Source organism: Paramormyrops kingsleyae, chromosome 17 (genome assembly GCF_048594095.1).
Source record: "Paramormyrops kingsleyae isolate MSU_618 chromosome 17, PKINGS_0.4, whole genome shotgun sequence".
In the NCBI taxonomy this organism is placed as follows: domain Eukaryota; kingdom Metazoa; phylum Chordata; class Actinopteri; order Osteoglossiformes; family Mormyridae; genus Paramormyrops; species Paramormyrops kingsleyae.
Window position 1 is genome coordinate 9,470,128 of NC_132813.1, and position 21,590 is coordinate 9,491,717.

At 45.9% G+C, this 21,590-nt stretch overlaps 1 protein-coding gene across 6 annotated transcripts in view; it reads left to right on the forward strand.

Moving 5' to 3' along the window:
- dscaml1 (Down syndrome cell adhesion molecule like 1) overlaps positions 1-21,590 on the forward strand; it is a 106,147-nt gene that overhangs the window by 15,528 nt on the left and 69,029 nt on the right. For 5 of the 6 annotated variants that reach the window (XM_072701099.1, XM_072701096.1, XM_072701100.1 and 2 more), the window contains exon 3: positions 2,442-2,588. In XM_072701099.1, the coding sequence (XP_072557200.1) occupies positions 2,442-2,588 (147 nt within the window). Of the gene's footprint in view, positions 1-1,119; positions 1,264-2,441; positions 2,589-21,590 lie in introns of those variants that run through there. The other variant, XM_072701098.1, reaches the window with a different exon arrangement.

The window sequence follows — 21,590 nt, forward strand, 5'->3', positions numbered from 1 at the left end:
TTTCAAATACCTCAGGCAAGCGTGACTCGCCTTATTAATTAATGTATTTGGTTATTTTTGAAATGCATCTACCTGCACCCCTAAAGTATTATAATTTTACTTTTTAGAAATAGATATGTCTGGCAAAGCAAACGAGTTTCCAGTGCATAACACGATCAATTCAGGCCACCACAATCACTAAATGCCACCCCGCAATAACTTACTAGTCAACAGTGGAATCTTAAACTTCATGGGTTACAAAAGGAGTGTCATTCACCTAAGGTCACATGACATGCATCAATAAGGAATATAATCAGTTTTTATTAGGGGGTGGTACAGTGACCTCACACCTTTAGCGTTGGGGGTTTCAGTCCTACCTCCATTCTGTGTTTGTGTGCATATTCTCCCCATGCTACATGGGACTCCTCCAGGTACTCTGGTAATCACTCTCAGTCACCACAAAGGCAGGCATTTAGGCTATCTGGTGTCTCTAAATTGCCCTTAAAGTAAGACCATGTACATGTGACCTGAAGTGGACCAGCAGCCCTTCCAGCCTTGTGGCCTATGCTTTCTGCGATAGGCTCCAGGCCTCCCTATGACCTTTACAAGAATAAGGTGATGGATAGATGGCTAAAAAATCAATTGGCAGTGGTTTATGTTGGCCATAGTCAGTGTTGGGGAAGTTGCTCACAAAAGTAATCCATTACAGAAGCGGAAAGTTCAGGTCCAGAAAGTACAAATCTAGACCAGTTGAGTACTCTGTGAATGTGACTTTTTATACTCACCTGTTGATTGAAACAAAACCTTGGTCTGGATTTGTACTTTCTGGACCTGAACTTTCCACCTCTTTCTGTAACAGATTACTTTTGTGAGTATCTTCCCCAACACTGGCTATAGTAATGTTAAATTCAATGCAACTTGAAACTAATCTAAAGAAGCAGGTGCTATAGTGTTTGAAATCATAGTGCGACTGTGGTGTTTCTTTAAGTAAAGGTATAATTGATGTTGGATTTCAACTTTTGTTCGCTGAAATCTGGGTTGACGTAAAGCATTAAGTACGCCAGAAAAAATGCGCTCGCTCCCTGATTCTATAATTATTCCGCGCTAGTAAGTGCGCGTTCACGGATGGGCGCGCGACACCAAGATGAAAAGCTCACCGGCAGCCGGTGTGAGGAACCGCCATCGGAGCCGCCAACGTCCGGGATGCCCTTAGCTGGCAGTGATACAGATTGCGGCGGGGCAGAGACTCCCCCTGGCCGCCCGCCCCCGAAGTGCTACGAGATGGTAATCATATTTGCGTCCTAGTGTCATCCGCGTTTGCCAGCGTCTTACATTAGACTCCCTAAACAGCAGTTCAATTCATATAATTAAAACAGCAAACTAGGTCGACGATAATAAACTAAAGATAAGAACCAGCCCTCATATGAAATAACGCTTTATTAACAGTCTCTTACGACCAGGTCCTTAATAGTTTTTCTTATGTTTTTGTTTCCTAATTAATATGTAGCGCTGTAGCTCTTCCGTTTATTTTCTTCCGCGCGCATACTGGATTTTGTTCGCTTGGCGCGTGCGGCGCGGGTTGTCACTTGCAGGGCGGGTTATTTTCGCGGTCGCAGATGTTTGTGACAGCTCAAGAGGCCCTGCACACCCGGCTACTCCTAGCTGTCTGTTAACATCGGGCCAGTGATTTATAAAAAGGGCACTCTACTTTCCTACACGTCCCCTTACCTTTTCCTGCAGTTTGCATGTAGTTTTGTTTGTGGATGTGCAAGTGAATGTGCGAAAAAAAAAATCATGCATTTCTATGGGCTAACTTAATATTGTTTATAGTCAGGCCGTAGCCAGGATTTTTAAAATACCGAGGTAAGAGTATTAGCTATTCCTAGTTGTGCCCTGTAATGGATCTTCCAGTTGCCGAAAAAATACTGGATACTTGACCTTGGTAGCCTTAGTGGTAGATATGTTTATAGTGTCCAGTGTTGGGGAAGTTACTCACAAAAGTAATCTGTTACAGATAGTTCAGGTCCAGAAAGCTGAAATCCAGACCAAGGTTTTGTTTCAACCAAACAGTTGTGCATAATGAATCGCTGTCACACTGTACTCAACTAGTTGGTTGAAACAAAACCTTGGTCTGGATTTCTACTTTCTGGACCTGAACTATCTGTAACAGATTACTTTTGGGAGTTGTGAGTATCTTCCCCAACACTGATAGTATTCATCTAATATTTATATTTCTGACATTAAAATTATATTTGCACTGTGAGCTGCCCAAGCTAAACATTTACGATTAAAATGTGGTGCTTTATGCCTCTTATTTGCTCTGGCTTCCTTCATCTTCTTCCCTGACCTCCCTCCCCCATCGTTCGTCTCAAACTCCAGTTTAATTAGGTGGCTCCCACTGATTTTAGCAGCCAGAAACTGAACCTGAAAACAGGCCTGATAATGACCTTCTCCCCACGCAGTGTTCAGGGAGCCCTACACAGTGCGAGTGGCAGACCAGCGCTCCATGCGAGGCAACGTGGCTGTCTTCAAGTGCCTCATCCCAGCCGCCGTGCAGGAGTACGTCAGCGTGGTGTCCTGGGAGAAGGACACAGTCTCTATCATTCCAGGTAGGGACACTTCCTGGCTGCAGGCTGGGTAGGTGGGGCGAAGGATCAAAGGGCGTCTGTCAAAGAAGAACAATGACTACGGGTGCCGTTACATGACTGTCATTAGGATAATTGTGGGCTTGGCTTCATGAATCATCCACTCAGGCTGCTCACCTTCTGCTACCTGCTTGACCAGAGCTGTCTCAGTGTAGCAGGTGGCCTCATTGTTTTGGGAGCGTGCAGGTCATTAGGTCTCATTCTTCCCTACATTCCTCTAAGTAAGCGCCTCGTGCAGTTACAGTGTAAATATTTTAAGATCCTTTAATTGAGATTTCAGACAATAAAAACACATTTTAAGCATAAATCTTAAATGTTTTGCAGAAAAAAATGCATATTATCAGTTAGTTTGCTTTTATTTTGTTTTTCTCTATTAGAATTAGAATTTAGAATTTGGTATCAGTGGTCATTGTTGACACACCACAGCACACAGTGCACAACAACGAAATGTGTCCTCTGCATTTAACCCATATGTGACATCGTGACATAGCAGGGGGCAGCTAATTCAGCACCCGGGGAGCAGGGCTTGGGGGCGGTACCTTGCTCAGGGTACCTCAGTGGTGCCTTATTACTTATTACTTGGCAGTTTAGAAAGATTAGTTTGGCAGATCCGTACCACACAATTTAAAAATGTATGTAAACTGAGGTTAAGTAACAAATATTGTAGTGGCAGTATATGTCAGCAAAATGTGATTTATTGTGTGCTTGCACAGTATAGAAAGCTGTGTTATTCTATATGATTATGCTATCTTGTGTTTTGCATTATTGTGCGTAAGTGTTGGCAAAGCTTCTGTAGAAAATCCAAGAATGTTGAAACCACCTAGGTCAGAATTTTCTGCCCTGCATTGCCAAGTCAGCGCTCCCAGAGTGTAAACGCCACGTGACCATCTATTGATCCAGCCAGTCCATCGGCGGGAGCTGTCCGCGTGTGTGTATGTGTGTGTGTCTGAGCGTGGGTGGGGGATGGAATGGTGATTCCTCAGACTATCGATCGGGGTTGCCCCTGGGTCTCCCTCTTGTTTGTCGCTGATCCGTCTACTTGAGCCGTCAGATCCAGGAACCCTGAGTGTCAGCCTGGGGCTGTGGCTGAGAGCTGGAGGAAGGTAGCTCTGCACTTCTGACTGAAGAAAATGGGAGGGTGGTCAAAGGTCAAACCAGGATGGTATGCTCGGGAGTTATGGATGTAGCCAGCGATCTGCTGTAGTCCTATTATAAACTGCCTTTACATATACATGTAAAGTATAATATTTTTTATTATAATACATTACTTTTCTGCATTATATCTGATGACTTTTCTAAGAAGCACACACGTATTTCTCTGTGTCCTCAGTTACAGCCTGCTGAACAGCCTTTCCGTCTATGTGTTCCGCCAAAACAAATCCACATTACCTACATAATTATCGTAATACACGGAATCCTGACGACCTTCAGCAAAAGTTAGCGTGTCTGCATTAGCGTCATTTCAGGAAGACCGCAGGCATGGTTGCATGGATTAGCATAGATCAAAAGTTTATTTGGGGACTAGTGCATTTCGTGCCAAAACATTTTGCAACAATAAGCTACTTTGCTTGCTCAACAGTTGATATTTAAAAGGAAGAGCTAGAAAGGTGGGTGGCGCTAGGAGGATCAGTGCAATTGGTGGGGGGGCAGCTAGCACTGGATTTTACCACTGGATTACTGCAGCTCTCTGTAGACCGGACTTTTCCTCACTGCCCCAACTTTATTCCTGTATCCCACTTTCTCTGTTGTCCCAATATGAGGCTTCTGGGAACACTAGATCCATCCCCATACCCTGCAATTTGGACCCTATCAGTGATGCCCTTTCTTCTCTTACCGCTTCATCCAGTACGTTCCTTCTGCTCACTGGCTAATCTCCGCATCTCCTCTTCTTGGTAACAGTCATGAATGCGTTCTATGAGCTGGGCAGAATTCTTCTTTATTCCAACCTCCTATCGTGCCTCTCCTCTCCATCCTTCCATCTATCTCTATCTCTCTGTCTTAGAGTACAGGGTGTGCTGTGTTCAGCCCCCCCCCATCTCCCTGCGCTGTCTTCCCACCCTCCCTCTCCCCATCTCTTTTTCGCAGTTTGCAGTGACACGCTGCAGCACTCATTGAGACGGCAGCCCTCACTGGAAACAGTGCCACTCATTAGAACATGCAGAACTGATCTACCCCAGGGCCACGAAGCAGCCGGCTCCACTCTCACCTCTCTTTTTTTTTTTAATGATGGCGGAACAGCGTCCTCCCAGTGCCCCTTGAGTCAATACCACCGCCCTCACCTTCCCCTGTCGATACTCCTCTCCCTTCTCTTTCTTATTAGGATACACAAATTTGTCTCATGTGCTCTCACACGCATAACACATAGTGCCAACCTTTACCTGACAATCGGGCCTGATTTTCACCCAAGCTTAAGCAGGTGGATGGTCTCCTTTTTGTCACTTCATGGAGGATTTTTTTTTATTGAAGGGATTTATCAAGCAGGCACTGAGTGGTCGCAAAATGTTTTTAAAAATGTGAGGCACCCCTTGTGAGTAACAGAGAGCCCAAAAAAAGCCCACCTCAGAATCAGGGAAAGGTAGGGGTAAAATTCGGACTGTTTTTGTAGCTCAATATATTTCCATATGATCAATAGTTTATAACCTACATTCGTAAAATGTGCCAGATTTCAGGAATGAATCCCTGATCCTGCTGGGGGTTTGATGGGAGTGGGGGCAGCTGTGCAGCTCAATACACAGTTTGTCAGGATAGCCTCAGGGACAGGAACTGACCAGTGAAGCATAGAAAACAGAAAAAGAGACATCCCTTAAATAGAAAGGACAAGGTGGATACAGAATGATGTCTGTAAACAAGCTGTAGGATTTTTCTACATTACTGTTAGATGCGTTATCATTTCTCACAGTAAAGCTATGTGATTCTCATATGTATTTAAAATATCATTTCATGTATGTCTCTGCGTTTTTGCATGGAGGACTCCTCATATAAATTTGGACAAGAGAGCTTTCACTCTTTTCCAGGCATTTTTTCTTAATTGTATGACCAAATAACGACAAGGATGTGGCACCCCTTTGACGGAAGGATTTGTGAATCACCTTTTTTAATAGCCTTGTAACGGGTGTTCTAAGTTGTAAGCCGTGTGGGCTTGTGTGCATCTGATATGAGGAGATTGGGTTTGGCATTCCATTACTTCTGCGTCTGTTCCTGCTGGCTTTTTTATGAGGCACGCTTGTTTTATTGTAGCTGTGGGGGGCAGGACTGTTTAAACGGTATATAACGAACAAAACCTATTCAAAAACACTAATTTCTGAAAAGCGGAATATAAATTATAAAATATCGTGCACCATGTGAATATTGGCTTATGAGACTGTGTATTCTTTGTATGTTTGTGTGTATGCCAAATTGTGCATTTATGCATAGATATCAGTGCTTGTATCAGTGTGTGTATCAGTGCATGTCAGTTTAGTCAGATCCATCTTCTCTTCTCTGGGGTGAAAACAGTGTGAATTTTATCCTATTGCCATAGCAACTGGTACAAAACAGCACTGGGAATGGAGAAGGTGCGAGGACGTGTCGCTGTGTGATTTTTATTAGTGTATTACTGCCGTTTCTGCTTCATCCCGCTCAGCACAGTGTGCGCGCACACATGCATACACAGAATCCTCCCGCACTGGATTCCTACCACACTGCACACTACTCGTTCATACTACACACTGCAGTGAAATTTCATTTAGAATAAGAAAAACTTTAAACAAGAAACATCTCAACTGACCCTTGCAAACTGACCTTTAACTCCTGCTAATGGAGGTTCTTTCTTTCACTCCGCCGTCCGTGTAGGCATGTCCTGACAAGCTTCTGGTGGCAAAACGTGAGACTGACACATGGGCACTATCATGCACCTGCACACACAATGACATCCACACACATGTGCACATAGCCACCACTGTAGCTCCAACCCTGGAAACCATCTTGTCTTTTTCCCAACTGGAGGCAACTGCATTTCCTATCCTTCATTTGCTCCCCTGTTCTCTCCACTGTCCTCTGTCACTGGGCACAGAGGGCTTCCAGTAGGGTAGAGAAAGGGCAGGGGGAATGTGTGGAGTGCAGCATCAGAGAGGGCAAAGCTGAGATGGGGGGGGGGGGCATGGGCATGTGGGTAGATGAAGACGTGTGGTGCTCTTGGGCCTCGGGGTTACCCTGGGCTAGCAGGCGAGCAGGCTGGGCTTGGGGGGGGGGGAACTCCTTCAGTGGTGTGCGTCTGCTTTCAGGCCCTGTCGCCCCCTTCACCCTTTGAGTCTGCTAGCGGTTTCTTCATAATGGAACTGGGATGAACTGGCAAGATACCCCAGTGTGGTGAGATGCAGCATGGGCTGTTTTGTTTACTGATGTAAAAGCTAAGGGATTTATTAACTACTGCTATGTAAATGCGTATTTCACAAACTTTTAAGAAGAGATGCTTAGACCTGTCAGAGAGATTTAAAGTATGTTGGCAATGTATGGCGAGATATTTAGTAATAGTTGAAGGAAGCATTCATAAATAAATATGTAAAGCATTCATGTGTGTGTTTAAAATGGAGGAATGCGAGAGGAGAACTGGAAAGGGTAGCAGATCTGATGCTGGGGAAAAGATGGAAAGGAAGGGCAGGTTGGGAAAAAAAGAGGGAGCGGAATGAAGGGAGGGGAAAGACTGCAATACAGCGGCAGGGAGAGGGTTGCTGTGCGAGGAGAATTTCAATGGCGCTCCAATCAGGCAGACAGGCTCGTTAGTTCAGGGAACATTTGCATACCGCAGAGGCACATTCATTTCGGTGTCGCTCGACGAAGACAGTTCAGATTCCTGTCTTATATTTATTTATACGCCGCGATGTTCAGTATTCATCGGCGCTCTGCGCTAAACCATATGCTGTGATTCAGGGCACGCGATGTAGCTTTAAATATTTACATACTTAGGCGCCATCTTAGCTGGCCGGTTTGATTCTGAACTTGCTTATTCATAGCGCTGATAATCAGCAGCGCAGGCTGGCAGATGTGGCGTGGGGAAGGTGGATGGAGCTCGAAGCTTGATTGCTCTTAGACAATGTTACAGGAAGCGCAATGAAAGGTCCTCATTTTGTCATGGTAGCAAATACACTCTCTATGCTGATGACAATATTGATTGATAAATATTGATAAAGAGGCTTAGATCTGATTTCAAATGGTCGCCACAAGGAAAGAATGACCCAATCAAGGGCACAGCCATTTCATAATGTGGAACAAGTGTAGAAATGCAGTTGTCAGAGATAATGAGGAATCCAGTGGACACGTTATTCTAATTATCCTGCAGATTCTTGGGGTGACTCTAATGCCACCTGACGGCAGTCAGGACGATGGTAGTGTGTGTGACAATGGGGATGACAAAGGCAGGGCGTGACGGAGTGGTTGAAGAGAGATGATATTTGTGTTTGTGCACATATGTGCGTGAAGTTTATACAGGCTATTGAGCACAAAACCAATCAATCAAGAACAACTGCAAGTTTAAAATGGCCACTGTGGGTACATACTACATATCTAATGTAGCATTATTAGATGAACAAGTTTCATCTATCTAGTAGTGTTTACCCAGTGCCCCATAAGTCACAGCCTTCTACCGCTGCCTCTTCCTGCAGTTAAAAGGATTGCCAGCCATGTAGCCCATGGCCATTGTACCAGTTCCTCTGTTTAGTCTGCTCCCCGTTGGCTCTCCGAGGTATAGCGGCAACATCCACCCTCCTCTCAGTTCGGGTGCGAATGACACTCGTCGCCGTGCCCTGCCCCCTCGCTACATCACACCCCGAAGTAACTGAATTCCTTGACGTGCGGGAGGTGAGGGTGCGACTCCATCAGCCGTGCAGTGCTCTGGAGTGACGGTTAATGTTCTCCAGAACAGACAGACAATGAAAACATTAAACAGAATAAAAGAGAGATGTTAATATTACACTCTTTACGTGACATCAGCTGACTGATGAACACAGTATACCTCAGTTACTGCATCCCAGAGCTTAAGGGACGATGTGTAAAACACACCCATTCCATTAGAGCAATATCACAGTATGCAAAAGGCGGAATTGCATAATAACTATACTCTTATCCATCCATCCATCTAGGGCTGTTGCCATCACGTCACAATGTAATTGCAATTATATGGCACCTGCACAATCATTAGCAGGGCTTTAGATGACAGGTGAAATATTTGTCCAGACGCTGGGTTTTCGGTACTATATGAATGTTCACCTACTACCACAGTTCGGTATGCAGTTTATTAGTGCGGCTAAAATATTAATGAGATGTGTATTGTGATGCCCAAAAAATCCGTATAAATCTGTATAGATCTGTATTAATTTGGCATATCGTTATGTTTAATAAACATGTCGGACTTTAAACTGCAAAAGTACCGCCACACCACCGATGTCCTTTTACCTTGTTTATCCAGAATATCTCCTCTTTCAAAAGATGTTGTGGTTGCTGAGCTGTCCTTTTCTTCACCGCCACTTCAGTGCTTATTGCTTCCATGATTTACTAAAATAGTAGCATGTGGCGCACTCCACTAACTGAATGTAATACACACAAGGATTTGCTGAATTTATACAGACTACTGACTTTTGGGTGTCACAATACACATCTCATTAATATTTTAGGCGCACTATGAAACTGCTTACCAAATTGTGGCCGTAAGTAAACGTGCATAAAGTACCGAAAAGCCGGCGTCCGGACAAATCTTTCACCGGGCATCTAAAGTCCTGGTGATTATTGCGCATGTGCCATATAATTGCCATATAATTACATCGCAACGTGATTGGGACAGCCCTACGTTCTAGGACACAGAGTACAAGGCAGGAGGCTTTCTGGATAGGATTCTAGCACATCTTGAAATTGTCCTGTTTCTTTTATTGTATTTGTATTTATAGATATGTATTTTATGGTTGCGAATGGGTCAGTTAAAAATTGTGTTTAAATTTTGCATCTCTGGTTCTAACTAAACAAACTGAGAGACAGTAAAAGAGAGACAGTTGGGCTGGTTTACTCTAGTGTGACCAGCTAGTGATTTCCAGATCGTATCCATCAACCACAGGGCCCCCTTCCTCTCTCCCTCTGTCTCACTCCTGTCTTCCTCTTTCCTGCCGATCACTGCTAATTAAGGAAGGAAGGAGAGAAAGAGGACATGTGGCTTCCTTCTCTTTCTGTTTCTTTTCCTCTCCCTTGACTGACGGCTGTGTGTCCGAGTCCCCGATTGACTGTGCTTGAGAAGGATGGCTTCTTGATGCGTCATTAATGACTAATCAATGGCTTCCGTGTAATGTATCGAACGCCTGGGAAGTGTGAGCGGCTGTCACTCTGAATATCTTCAAAAATCTTTGCGAAGGAATATATAGACCGGAGACCCAGTCAATCAGCATTAGAACGCAAGGTGGCAGGGGTGCGGAATTCACACAGGTAACTAGTGACTTCATCTGTTTGGAGTCAGTTTCATTGCTGAACCATTTGAATATGCGACCTGGGAAACCTGCTTGATGTATCACGTTGAGTGTGTATAACATAAACTGCCAGCATATACTTGTAATACGTATTTTCACATATTCTGCATATGACATAGTAATATGAGTATGAGTAGGTAAAGTGTGTGTTGTTTACTGATGTTGTAGGCTGGTGTGTTGTTGTATACTTTTAGTTTGCCACATTATTCTTCAATCTCCACTTGTAAAAAAAAAACAATCTCTTTTCAATCTGAGATGCATTTTTCACTTTCTTCATTGCTGTTCCTCTCTTCATGTCTGCAACCAAGCATTTTTAAGAGCCTTGGGCCAACCGGTCTTTCTGTATTTTTAGAATAAAACATCTAAATTGATCTTTCAGTCGCAGCTTGGAACTAGTGTGGTTTTCCTGTTTTGTGTTTCTATTTGGCCGTTCTTCACTGATGCGTTGGATGTCACCTGCCTGTTCTCGTGGAACTCGGGACCTCGAGACCACCTGGTTTCTGGTGTTTTCATTTTTTATTCTAAATTAGCTTCTTATTTCACCACAATGATTGTAAATGCCATGCCTGTCTGTTTCGTTGTGTTTTTTTTTGTGTAGCAAAACAATAGGATTATTTATATGCATGTGTGATAGGTTTTCCTCATTGTAGGATGTGTGCGATGGTGAGTCACATTATTTCCTGACTGGGTTCGTAATTCCTTCACTGTCCTCGAACTGTACTGCGGGGGTGTTGAAGGAAGCCTGCTGCTCTGTAGTTTGACTCACTGTGGATCATGAGTCTGGCAGCCACAAGCATACACGCCTGTTCGTCACCACGACTACTGCGTGTTCCACTTCACTGACCGACATTAACATGGTTTATTACAATATTGACTGTGAATATATATGCTTGAATATGGAATCCAAAAAAGTGGCATATAGAACATTTTAATGATTTTTTTTAGTAGCTAGACTTTAGGTTCTGTAGGTGCAGTATGATATGCCAAATCTAGTGTAAGATATTGTCGTTTTATCCAGATTCTGAGTTTAGATTTTGTCTGTTTCTCTGCTGTTTGAAATGTTATTCTGAAACCTTTTCAATGTAATGCCTCCGGTAGACCTTCAGTCCCTGTATTTCTGAACCTAAAACGTTCCAGGAAAGGCAGGTGCTCATGAATATTCATGAGCTGTGAGACCATCACTTGTTTGGTCTTGAGTCCAATCACTGTCTATAGATTTAGAATTGTTTTGACCACCAATTATTTGGAATAAAAATATATCATTTCATAAATATTGATAAGTCCTAGGCTTTGCTGGTTTCAGTGGCTCCTCAGCAGGGGAGAAAGGAACACTGTGTGGTGAGGCCACTGAACGAACCGTCTGTGGCCTCATGAAATGGGAACATCTGAATGCATGCTATTCCTCCACCAGGACCAGTACTGATGGTTTTGTGTGCCAGGAGAACCCTCTGGATCAGATTCGGAGCCCTTTGCTCATGGACTGGCTGTTTTGAGGTTTTTTTTTAGTGAAAACCTAAGAGCAGAACTGGCTGGAGTTGAACGCGATGGCATGGGGAACCAGCCAGCCATCCCACAGCCTCCTCCATAATGATCATCATCGATCTCAGGAAGACAACAGGTCACATTATGTCCGTGTCTCATTCCATTATGTGTGCTTCATCTTTTGAGAATAAATATGCGAAAGAGGAAGAGCAGGAGAAACGGTAGAGAGAAACGTTTGTGTTGAATTTTTCTGAGGCCGTAGCTTAGCTGACTAAAGGTCCCATATGACGGGGGGGGGGGGGGGTAGGGGGGGTAGGGGGGTCGGAGATAATGTAATTTGAATCTCTGGCCCAGCTTTGATAAGTTGTCTCCAGAGCCCATCCCCCTTGCTAGCCCTCCCTTACTTCCTCTGCACGTGCCTTACTTTTAATAAAAAAATAAAATACCCTGGCAGGGTAGTGTACGAGAAAGACCCAGAGACACACACACACACACGCACACACACATGCACACAAAATGGCTGCTGCCCTCAAATCCTGCATGAATCCTGATTTTGTCAGATAAACACCCTGACAGTTTGCAGCACACACACTGATACTGATAGCCACATACAAAGTCACTCGTATGCAAAAAAAAAAAAAAAAGAACTCCACAAAGTGACAAACACTGAGCTCTAAAGTGTTTTTTCACCCCCAGGGTCTCTCCCAGGGCCCAGGAGTTACTGCCATGGGAGTGAAGCTGTTATTATTACAGCGATAGAATGAGGGTTACAGGTTTACTGCAGTGAACCTCTGTCACATGGTCCAGGTTGGTCACCTTGCACAGTTTTTTATTTATCTATTTATTTTTTTAATATCTGCCTCCCTCCCCATTTTTGTTCTGTTTTTTTGGTGACTGTTTGGAGACGGCATGCAGAAGTTGCCCCAGTCCGTACCCCCCCCCAGGAGTGACCAGCTGCACCTTGTTGGTTGGCCACCCTGCGTGTTATTTCTGCATCGTGCGCTGTGTGGGTACACGGGCTGGACGGCAGAACCTGACCTGGCTTTTTTTTTTTATATCGTTGCCGTTTGACGCTTCTGTCTCTGGGACACCTTGCTGCTATTTAAAATTCGAGTTAAATAGCAGAATTTTGGAACTCAAGAGGCAGGCTTGGTGCTGGAGGACACCACACAACAGTGTCTTTCTAAGATCTCACACCCTCCTCCAGTCCTGATGCCCAGCTGCTGGTCCTTACTAACATCCCCTCTGTGTCTCTCTCTGGCTCCTGGCAAAAGAAAAAAAGCTGTTTGAATTGGTCTCTTTGTAAAGCCAGTGGGAGTATTCTGAGGTGTGTGTATGCATGTGTGTGTGTGTATGTCTGCTTTGTCTGAGTTTGAGCTGAATTCAGTATGATCTATTTCTAACAAATACACACAGCATCTTAAGTATACAGTTTAACAAATTGCTGTGAAAAAGAATGAAAACAGGATATCAGAAAGTTTAGCAGTAACGTGTATGTAAGCTTTGATATCAGCATTCTCTCTAATGCAATTTTTTTGCATCCATTTTTGCAAAAAACATATAATATTGATTTCCCCCACCCTTACTTCTGTATTTATCTTTCTTCATGCTGGTTCACAATCTCCCAGTCTTTTTTGTCCTCTCTCAGGGATGTAGGAACTGGCTTCATTCATCTCCCCAATAAACAGACCTTTGTATTTAAGTTAAGCAGTGCACCCCCGCACACCCCTCCCCCCAAATATCAAACTTGCCTTGTTTCCACCAAGACGGAGCTGGTGCCGGTAGTGGTGCTGGGCTGGTTCTCGCCTTTTGAGAACCAGCCCGTGTTTCCACCAAAGAAGAACAGAACAGAAATGTTACGTAGGCGGAAGTGAAAGTGAAATAAAGGTTAATCTGTGTTTTGTTTTTTGGATTTATTTTGCTGAGCCAAAAAAAAAGTTTCTGTAATATGACTTGTTGCACCCTGTCTCTATTGCCTGTATCCACTTTTGTCTCTTTAAAGGCTCCTCATCTGTGTGTGACTTTATTCTTTATTCTCACTTGTTTTACCGCTGTCCTTATGCATATGCCATATGCAGGATCGTGCAGTAAAAGTCTGCTAAAAACTAAACTTTGCAGGCCGCCTCATGATCTCTTCGCCACTTGAACGCCATAATATTTTATTTATTCGACCTGCAACATATTTATACTCTATTATTAAATCTGGCCAGAAGATCGGTCTTTCTTTTTTCTCAGAATAAAAAAACACAAAGTAACCTTACTCCGCTAATAAGCTGGCAAGTTGTTTCGCTGTCAGCACCACCGTTATCAGACTAACTATCGGTTATGGATTGAATTTTCCGGGTATGCGGAAGGTTTGGACGCCGTAGCCTGCCCCACTTTCACTGACATTACGGTGCCACATTCCGAGCCCAACTTTTCTGTGGCGTCGTGCTGGAGCCATTCTCTCTGGCCCAGGGCCATTTTTTTGCTGTGAAAACGTGTGGAACCAGTGCTAGATTGGGAAGAAGTCTGGCACCTGCACCAGCATCGCATTGGTGGAAACGAGGCTTCAGTCTCCTCTGCCATTGGCCACTTGTTTCCTTTCCTCCCCTCTCTCTCGTCCTCTCTTCACCATGCCTTCCTTTCACTCTCTTCCTCTTCCCCTTCTCTCATTTGCTTGTAGTTTTATTTATGTGCCATTTCTCTCCTCCCCATATGCTGTGTATTTTACCTCATTCTCTTTTCCCTTTCTCTCTCTCCCTCTCTCCCTCCTTTTGCACTCACTCTCTGGCTGACAGGAGCTTACCTTGTTTATTTATGTTAAGAGGAAAACAGGCTCTTATTTACCTCCCCCCCAACTCCTGTCCTTCCAAAGCTGATTCCAGGATGGCTGGTATTGGGTGACCTGTCTCGAATCTCCGGCACGTTCTGAATGAGGGAGACCCGAAACGCGGAGACCTTCTGCCGCTACCGAAGTCATAGTGAACAGATATGAATTTCATAACATAAAGGAGAAATACAACCCAGGAAGAAAATGCATTTCTTCAGCCACACCCCCACTGAATAGTGTAGCTCATGCATTTATATTTGGTCCCTAGTTTGATTACTAAGTTAAATATGGGCATATATATAGGAATACAATGTATAATAAGTCTAGGACCTCTTGCCCTAAGCTGTCTTTTATGAGGCTCTTGCGTGTCTCTGTGTCCTCGTCTCTTAAGGTTTTTTTTTCCCACATCTAGATTAAGTTGTTGGGAGGGGGGTAATTTCAGGCTTTCGGCCATCCGTGCATTTCCAGTTATCAGAGTCTGCCGGTAGTAAAGGTCATGAGGGTGTCCTGGTGAAGTTCAGTCTCCTTGCACGGTGCCAGCTGATTCGTGATCTGGAAAGTGGGCGGGGTGGTTAAGGATGTGTGTTGGAAGGGTGTGCTTGGGGCGAACCGTGCCACCTGGTGAACACGCGCCCCCCACGCACCACTGAGCACGCATGCCGCACTGGAGATCACTGAAACTGGGGTACAAATCGAGGCTAAGGAGAGAAAAACAAATGGAATGAAAACAGACTATGTTTTGCTGGGACCCTTCTTGATGGTGTTATCACTCTGAGAGCCCGGAACATCTTACTCGCGTCTGTGTTTTGAGTTTCCCTCGCGTGGCGCCCGGCGACAAGAAGGCGTGAGCGTGCGTGTGGGAGCGCTGGCGTGTGAGGCTGCACACGGCACGTGCATGTGCGCTAGCGTGTCTCTGCCCACATGCCCGGCGTCCGAACACACGGGAGGTGGAGATTTAGCCAGCACTATGAAGCCTCTTACTCCCCGCACCATGTGTTCTCCTTCCTCATCCATCTCCCTCTCCATAACCCATCAATCCCTCTTTTCTTTTACCATCCTAATTGCTCTCTTTTTAATAAGAAGGAGCGCTATATAAGTTTGTCGTTAAGTACCCTTGGCCATTACGCTACAGAAGGAGTCTCCCTATGGCCTGTCTGAGTGGGCCAGAATTGCTTGGGCTGCTTCACAGATCTGTCTGTCTGTCCATGTACAAAATTGGCTTTGTTGGCATAGGACTTGATAAGGGGGCCCAGAATCACCCTTTTTCTGTTTTTCTCAAACCCTCTTTCATTCTATTGTGTCATTGTGACTTTCTCCCTTCTCCCTTTTTTCCCTTCCGTTAATCCATCCATCTTCCAATAGCTGATCTAGTGCTACGTGTGTGTGTGTGTGTGTGTGTGTGGGGGGGGGGGGCTGGTCCCTTTTCCAAATTTTTATTTATTTTCTCTTTTTCTTTTTAACATCCTTCTCTCCCATCTCTTTCTCTCTTTTTCTCTTTCTAGGCCCTTTTCCTCATCCCTCACTCTCTCTCTCTTTCCCAGTGTGAGATGTGGGGAGGGGGGTTTCTGTGCTGGCACCAGCATGTCTGTCCTGTCCTTGAAGAAGGGAGTGAGAGAGGCATGGGGGTGTGTGTGTGTGAGGGGGTGGGGTGTTTTGGGGGGGTGGGGGGAGGTAGCGGACAGTGGACGTCAGTGGCAACTCGCACCCAAATTCATCTTCATTAACCTCATTTGTGTGTGTGTGTGTGTGTGTGTGTGTGTGTGTGTGTGTGTGTGCGCGCGTGCGTGCGTGTGCGTGCACATGTGTCAGAGTGGTACAGCGGTCCTGTTAATTTGCCTGCACCAGCATGTTGGGGTTTGTCACCATGATAACATCTCCAGTGCACACTTGAGCTCTTCCTCAGTGCACCAATGGAAATGAATGCGTTCTCAATGCCTGTAACGTGGCCATTCATCACAGTAACAAAACAACAAATCTATCATATCAAGAGAATAAAGTAGGCTTTCGCAGGGAGTCGAGGCATCGGCAACCTGGAGAGGGGGGAGGGAGGGAGAGAGAGAGAGGGAGGGAGAGAGAGAGAGAGAGAGAGAGAGAGAGAAAGGGAGGAGGAGAGGGGCAGTGGGGCAAGAACAGCCCCAGGAGCTGGCAGATGGAGTCCGATTTTCCTCTTTTTTATTTTTTTATTTTTTATAGGGATGGGGGGTGGGGGGCACAGATAGTGAGTGAAATGCACATGCTCTCATTCTCTCTGAAACACACACATGCATTTTTGCAGAGATGCAGAACGGCCTCGCAGTGCTAGCCTGTGGTGTTTGCATTTCCAGGGTCTTGGCGGGATTCAGTCATGTCCAGCGTAGATCTGTACTGTGTAGCTCTGGAGGTATATGTCCTTATACTCTGTATAACAGAGTTTTCTGCAGGTGTGTCACACTATAGGTAACAATGGTGTTCTAGTGCCCTTTGCATGTATAAGCTGGCTTAATACATATTAGTATTTTGTGTTTTATCACTGCCTTCTGTGCACTTTGCATTGGATTGTGTTATTCTCTGGTTGGTCTTTGCTGGGTAATGTTCGTTAGTTTCTTTATTAACTGACTCTGGCCTTATAACACAGTGTTTCTTTGTGCACCTGAGTTGTGTTTGAGCACCAGCTGGTATAATAATGTACTGCACATACCCAACACTGTAAAACCTGACATTGACCAGCCTGGGCCAGGAGCAATTTAATGCTTTCTATGGAATTTACTAGAAAAGGAACCACTTATCCAGTACATGGAGTTTGGAAGCAGTCCCAGGAAGCACAGGGTACAAAGCAGAGGACATCCTGGACGGGATGCCAGTCCATAGTGTTGCATCCACACATATGCAGAGGGCAATTTAGAAACATTAGTTCGCCCAAGCCATTGGATTTGGGCTATGTGAGGAAACTGGACTTGTTAAAGGAAACATATACAAACACAGGGGGGGCATGTAGACTCCATACACAGAGGGTGGGTATCTTCACTGCTTATCTAACCTCAAGCAATCCCTCCCTGCACTGTTTAAATCAGTACAGCCTGTTGTGGAATATGCTGTCATTTAAATGGTGACATCTTAACATAATGATATCCTTAAACCGAGAGGCTGCCCCAAACATATGTTTTTAATGGGTCTAAACATCACTCCTCTTCCTGGGGAGGAATGTTGTCGCCATCAGTGTGAAAGCAAATGAGAGGTCAGGAGAGTCTCGGGGCAGAGGTCGCATGTTGCATTCAAGCGATGTGGCTCACTCCCTCACCCCCACCTGCATCGCTCCAGCCCGTCTCCGCCCTCCCTTCTCCCCTCCGCTGGGATAGCGGGCTAACAGGACCTCGTGGACGAAGAAGTCGAAGGGAGGAATGTCAATAACGGTGTCAGCAATGTCACCTACATGCAACGTGACACGTTTATGATGCGTGTCGTATTGAGATCGATAATCCGCTCGGGGCGGCAGGCCAGCGGCACGCACAAGCCGTGCCGTTGGCGTGTAACAGACACCGACTCACGAATGTGCCGCCCTTGGATTATGCGGTAGACCATGCTCCCCCCTTGAAGGACTCGCAGGTTCTCAGGCACGTCGCAAAGCGCACAGATGCACATGTTTATGCAAGCGCGGCCGATGCAGTGCACACGCCGTCCCTGGCTGCACTGTGGACCCGCGCCGAAGAGAACATGTGACCTAGCCGGACTGACCCGATTATCTTGGGCCCCCCTTCATGCCTCATGGCAATCGCCCGAAAGCATTATCCTGAGTGCTGACGCTTATTGAGTCAAGTGGCCCTGTGAATTCCTTCAGCCAGAGGAACCAGTGGCCTTTCTCCTGGTGATGTCCGCCCTTCCTCCCCACACCTGGGGCTGCCCCCTACAGCAGGTGCTGTCCATCACCAATCCTGGGCTGCCCCGGTCACCAGGGGTGGCAAACATTGGAAGTCTAATCCCGGATTCTTCCGCTTTGTTTTTCCCGTGCCGCCCCGAGCGCTACGGCTGTCCAGAAGGAGCGACACGGGAGTCCGGTGGAGGCGAGAGAGCCGTGACAGTGCAATTCGGGTTGACGTCTTGGGCTTGTCTGCAGGAGCAGGGCGGGAGCAAGCGTGGATGTGCCACGTGTTTACAGGTGGCCACTCGTATTGCCTGTTCTGCATGTGTGCGCAAATGTGTTTGCCTGTGTGTTTGCCAAGCCACCATTGTTTGCAGGAGGGGGTTAGTAATCGTTCTGGGGTGCATTATGCCAAAAAGATTAAATACATGGTTTTCCCTCCCGTTAAGACTACGGTGCATAGCAGCTACTAATGGTTCAAGAGCCATATATAGACATGAGTGGGTGTGCTCGCTTGCCTCATTGGCTCTGCTCGTGTGTCATGGCGGCAGGCTCTTTTCTTCCTCCTCTCTTCTCCCTCATCTCTTCTCCTTCTCTTCTCTTTCCTCTGGGCTCTGTGATCCTGGGCCTCAGCGACTCTGCGAGGATGAATAATTGAAGCCCTAAGAGATCAGGCAAATGTGTTTATTGCTCCCTTTTTCGTCAGTGTCGCCACTTTTTTTTTTCTTTAATTTGTATGGCCAAGGAGGTGGAAGGAGAGGCGAAATTACGGAGGTGTGAGTGCTAAGATGAAGAACGGGGAGGTGGGGGGGGGGGACAAAGTTAAAAGGGGGGGGGGGAGGAGGGGGAAGAGGAAAAGAATGCGACAGGAAGAACCCAGCGGGAATCATTGGGGGGGGGGGGGGGCGGAATGAAAAAAATGAGAGGAAGAGATTGACTTTAACATGGAGGCACAGGGGAAGAGGAGAGAACACGATTCCGAGAGACATGGATAGAGGGACCAGAGGGCCGGTCACCCCTGTAAGGCTGTTTAAAAATTGAACAGGTACTTTAAAAAACTGGAATTAAAAATGTATATTTTTTTGAGAAAGCCCTGAACAAGCACTTGTAGCATTTTTGGCGCTCTTCCTCGTGCGGTGTGCAGGTGTTGGTGCTGTCCCCCCCCCCCAAGCACAGAGTGTTAGCTGAGGGAAGGGGGACATGGGGGCTGGCGAGGGGAGCTGAAGTGGGAGATGCAGGGCTGTTTTAATGGACGCCTTTTTGCTTCGCTAATTTCGGGCCCTTTTAACCGCGTGCATGTGCTCCTTCCTTCCTATACAGCCTCCTGCTCGCTTCCTCCCGCTCTCTCCCTCTCTCTGCGTCTCAGTTAATTTAATGAAGGGTTGCCCGATTGCTTTTAGCATTAATATTCCAATATGGAGTGTCGTAAATAATTAATGCCCCCCCTCCCATTCTCTCTCCCCCTCTCTTTTGCCTTTCTTTCCATCCTTTTTCTGTGGATGTTGAATTCCATCTGTTCTACAAAAGGGGATGTTAAACTGACCCTCGGAGAGATGAGGCACAGTAACGAGTGAAAGGGTTAGATGACGACGGTGGGAGTTGCTGGTAGGGGGATGGTAATATCTGGGATTTTGTGATGAGTCAGGAAGGTGAAGATATAATGGTTCGGAACACTGGAAGTTTTGTGACAGATTTGTGAGTCTCAGTTTAAAGCCAAGGTAGGTGCTGGGCTTAGAGTCTAACACCAACTGGCTAATGCAGTATTTCCCAACCCAGTCCTCGGGGGAACCCCGGACATTCCACGTCTTTGCTTCCCCGAGGACTGGGTTGGGAAACACTGTGCTAGAACACATGATATTTTATCTTTCAAACACATCTCCAGGACATGATCATGGAGGATTTTTTTTAGTTCTTCAATACTTTTGTCAAACATGCCAGCAAATTCTGACACCTATAGGACATGGGAATATGAAACATTGTTAGTAATTGCAGGGTCTTTGGGTTAGAGTTGAGGACAGGAAGAGGCAAAAAGCAGGCGGACCTCTGTACTGAGTGAAGGAGTGGACCAAGACAGAGAGCTGGAAGCAACAGTGTGATGAACTGTGACAGATAGATATTTGGGATTTGAGGCAGATGTCCAGCATGTTTTCCTCAGGTTTTCATTGACCTAGTACTTGCATTGAGAGTGTGATTGAGCTTTGGCTGTAGAGGTAACCTGCTCAGTGTTACTTGTCTGGTAGATAAAGACTCAAGGTTCAGTGATCAGACATCTTCACTGCATCATGCACTGGCATAAATTGTGGATACTGGATATTGTAATGCCATGTGACAATCCCATACGCATCGACTTCTTGTCATGGCAATCGCGTCATTGGCCCATGATGATATCACCGCTGGTCGCACTGCTGCCACAGTGCATCGGATGTTGGCTGGACTGGAGCAGTGGAAATGACACCGATTCAAGCAGACAGTGTATGTGGGGATGTGGGTGCATGTATGCATATTGTCCCAGTGTCCCGTGCCCCATTTTCCCGGCTGGGTGAGTACCAGGGGAATGAGGCGTGGGGGGGTGGGGCGGGGCATTGGTCTGCGAAGGTGCCTTTAGTGCTGGGAGCCGCTGACCTAGATATCCATCATGTTGTTTACAGACATTAGACTGTGCTGCCAACTGACTCCATCTCTCTCTCTTAGCAACTTCCCCCTCTGTTCCCTTTTCTGTCTGCCATCTGCGCTTTCTCTTCTGTGCTCTTCAGCCCTTTGCAGTGGTGCATGCTGGGAGCTGGAGGCACCGGCAAAGGCTGGTGTGTGTATGGGGGAGCGGGGTATTTCACTGTGCTGTACTCTGCTCCCACACTGCATGCCTTATAGTGATGGCGGCCAATGAATGAGCTCCTACCTGTCTGTCTGTCAAAAAGTGGAATCACAGGGAAATAGAATGATCAGCATTTTAGATTATCTCTGATTGGACACAGAGTCCTATCCATCCATTTTCTGTTACCGATTCTATTCAGGGTCACAGGGGCCTGGAGCCTATAGACAGAAGGAACAACCCAGGAAGGGGCACCAACCCATTGCAGGAGACACACACACACACAGTTTGGTAACTGCAGTTAACCTCTGCATGTTTTTGGACTACGGGGAGAAATCCAGAATACTCAGAGGAAACTCCACACACATGGAGCCATGGCAGAGACTCGAACCTTGGTCCCAGACGTGTGAGACAATGGTTCTAGCCACCGTGCCACCCCTGAACGGAGAAACATCCAGAATTTTTATTCTCATTGCGATAGTATTACAACACTACAAATATATTAGGCTGCCAAAGAAAATTATGCTTAAATAATGTTCATTTT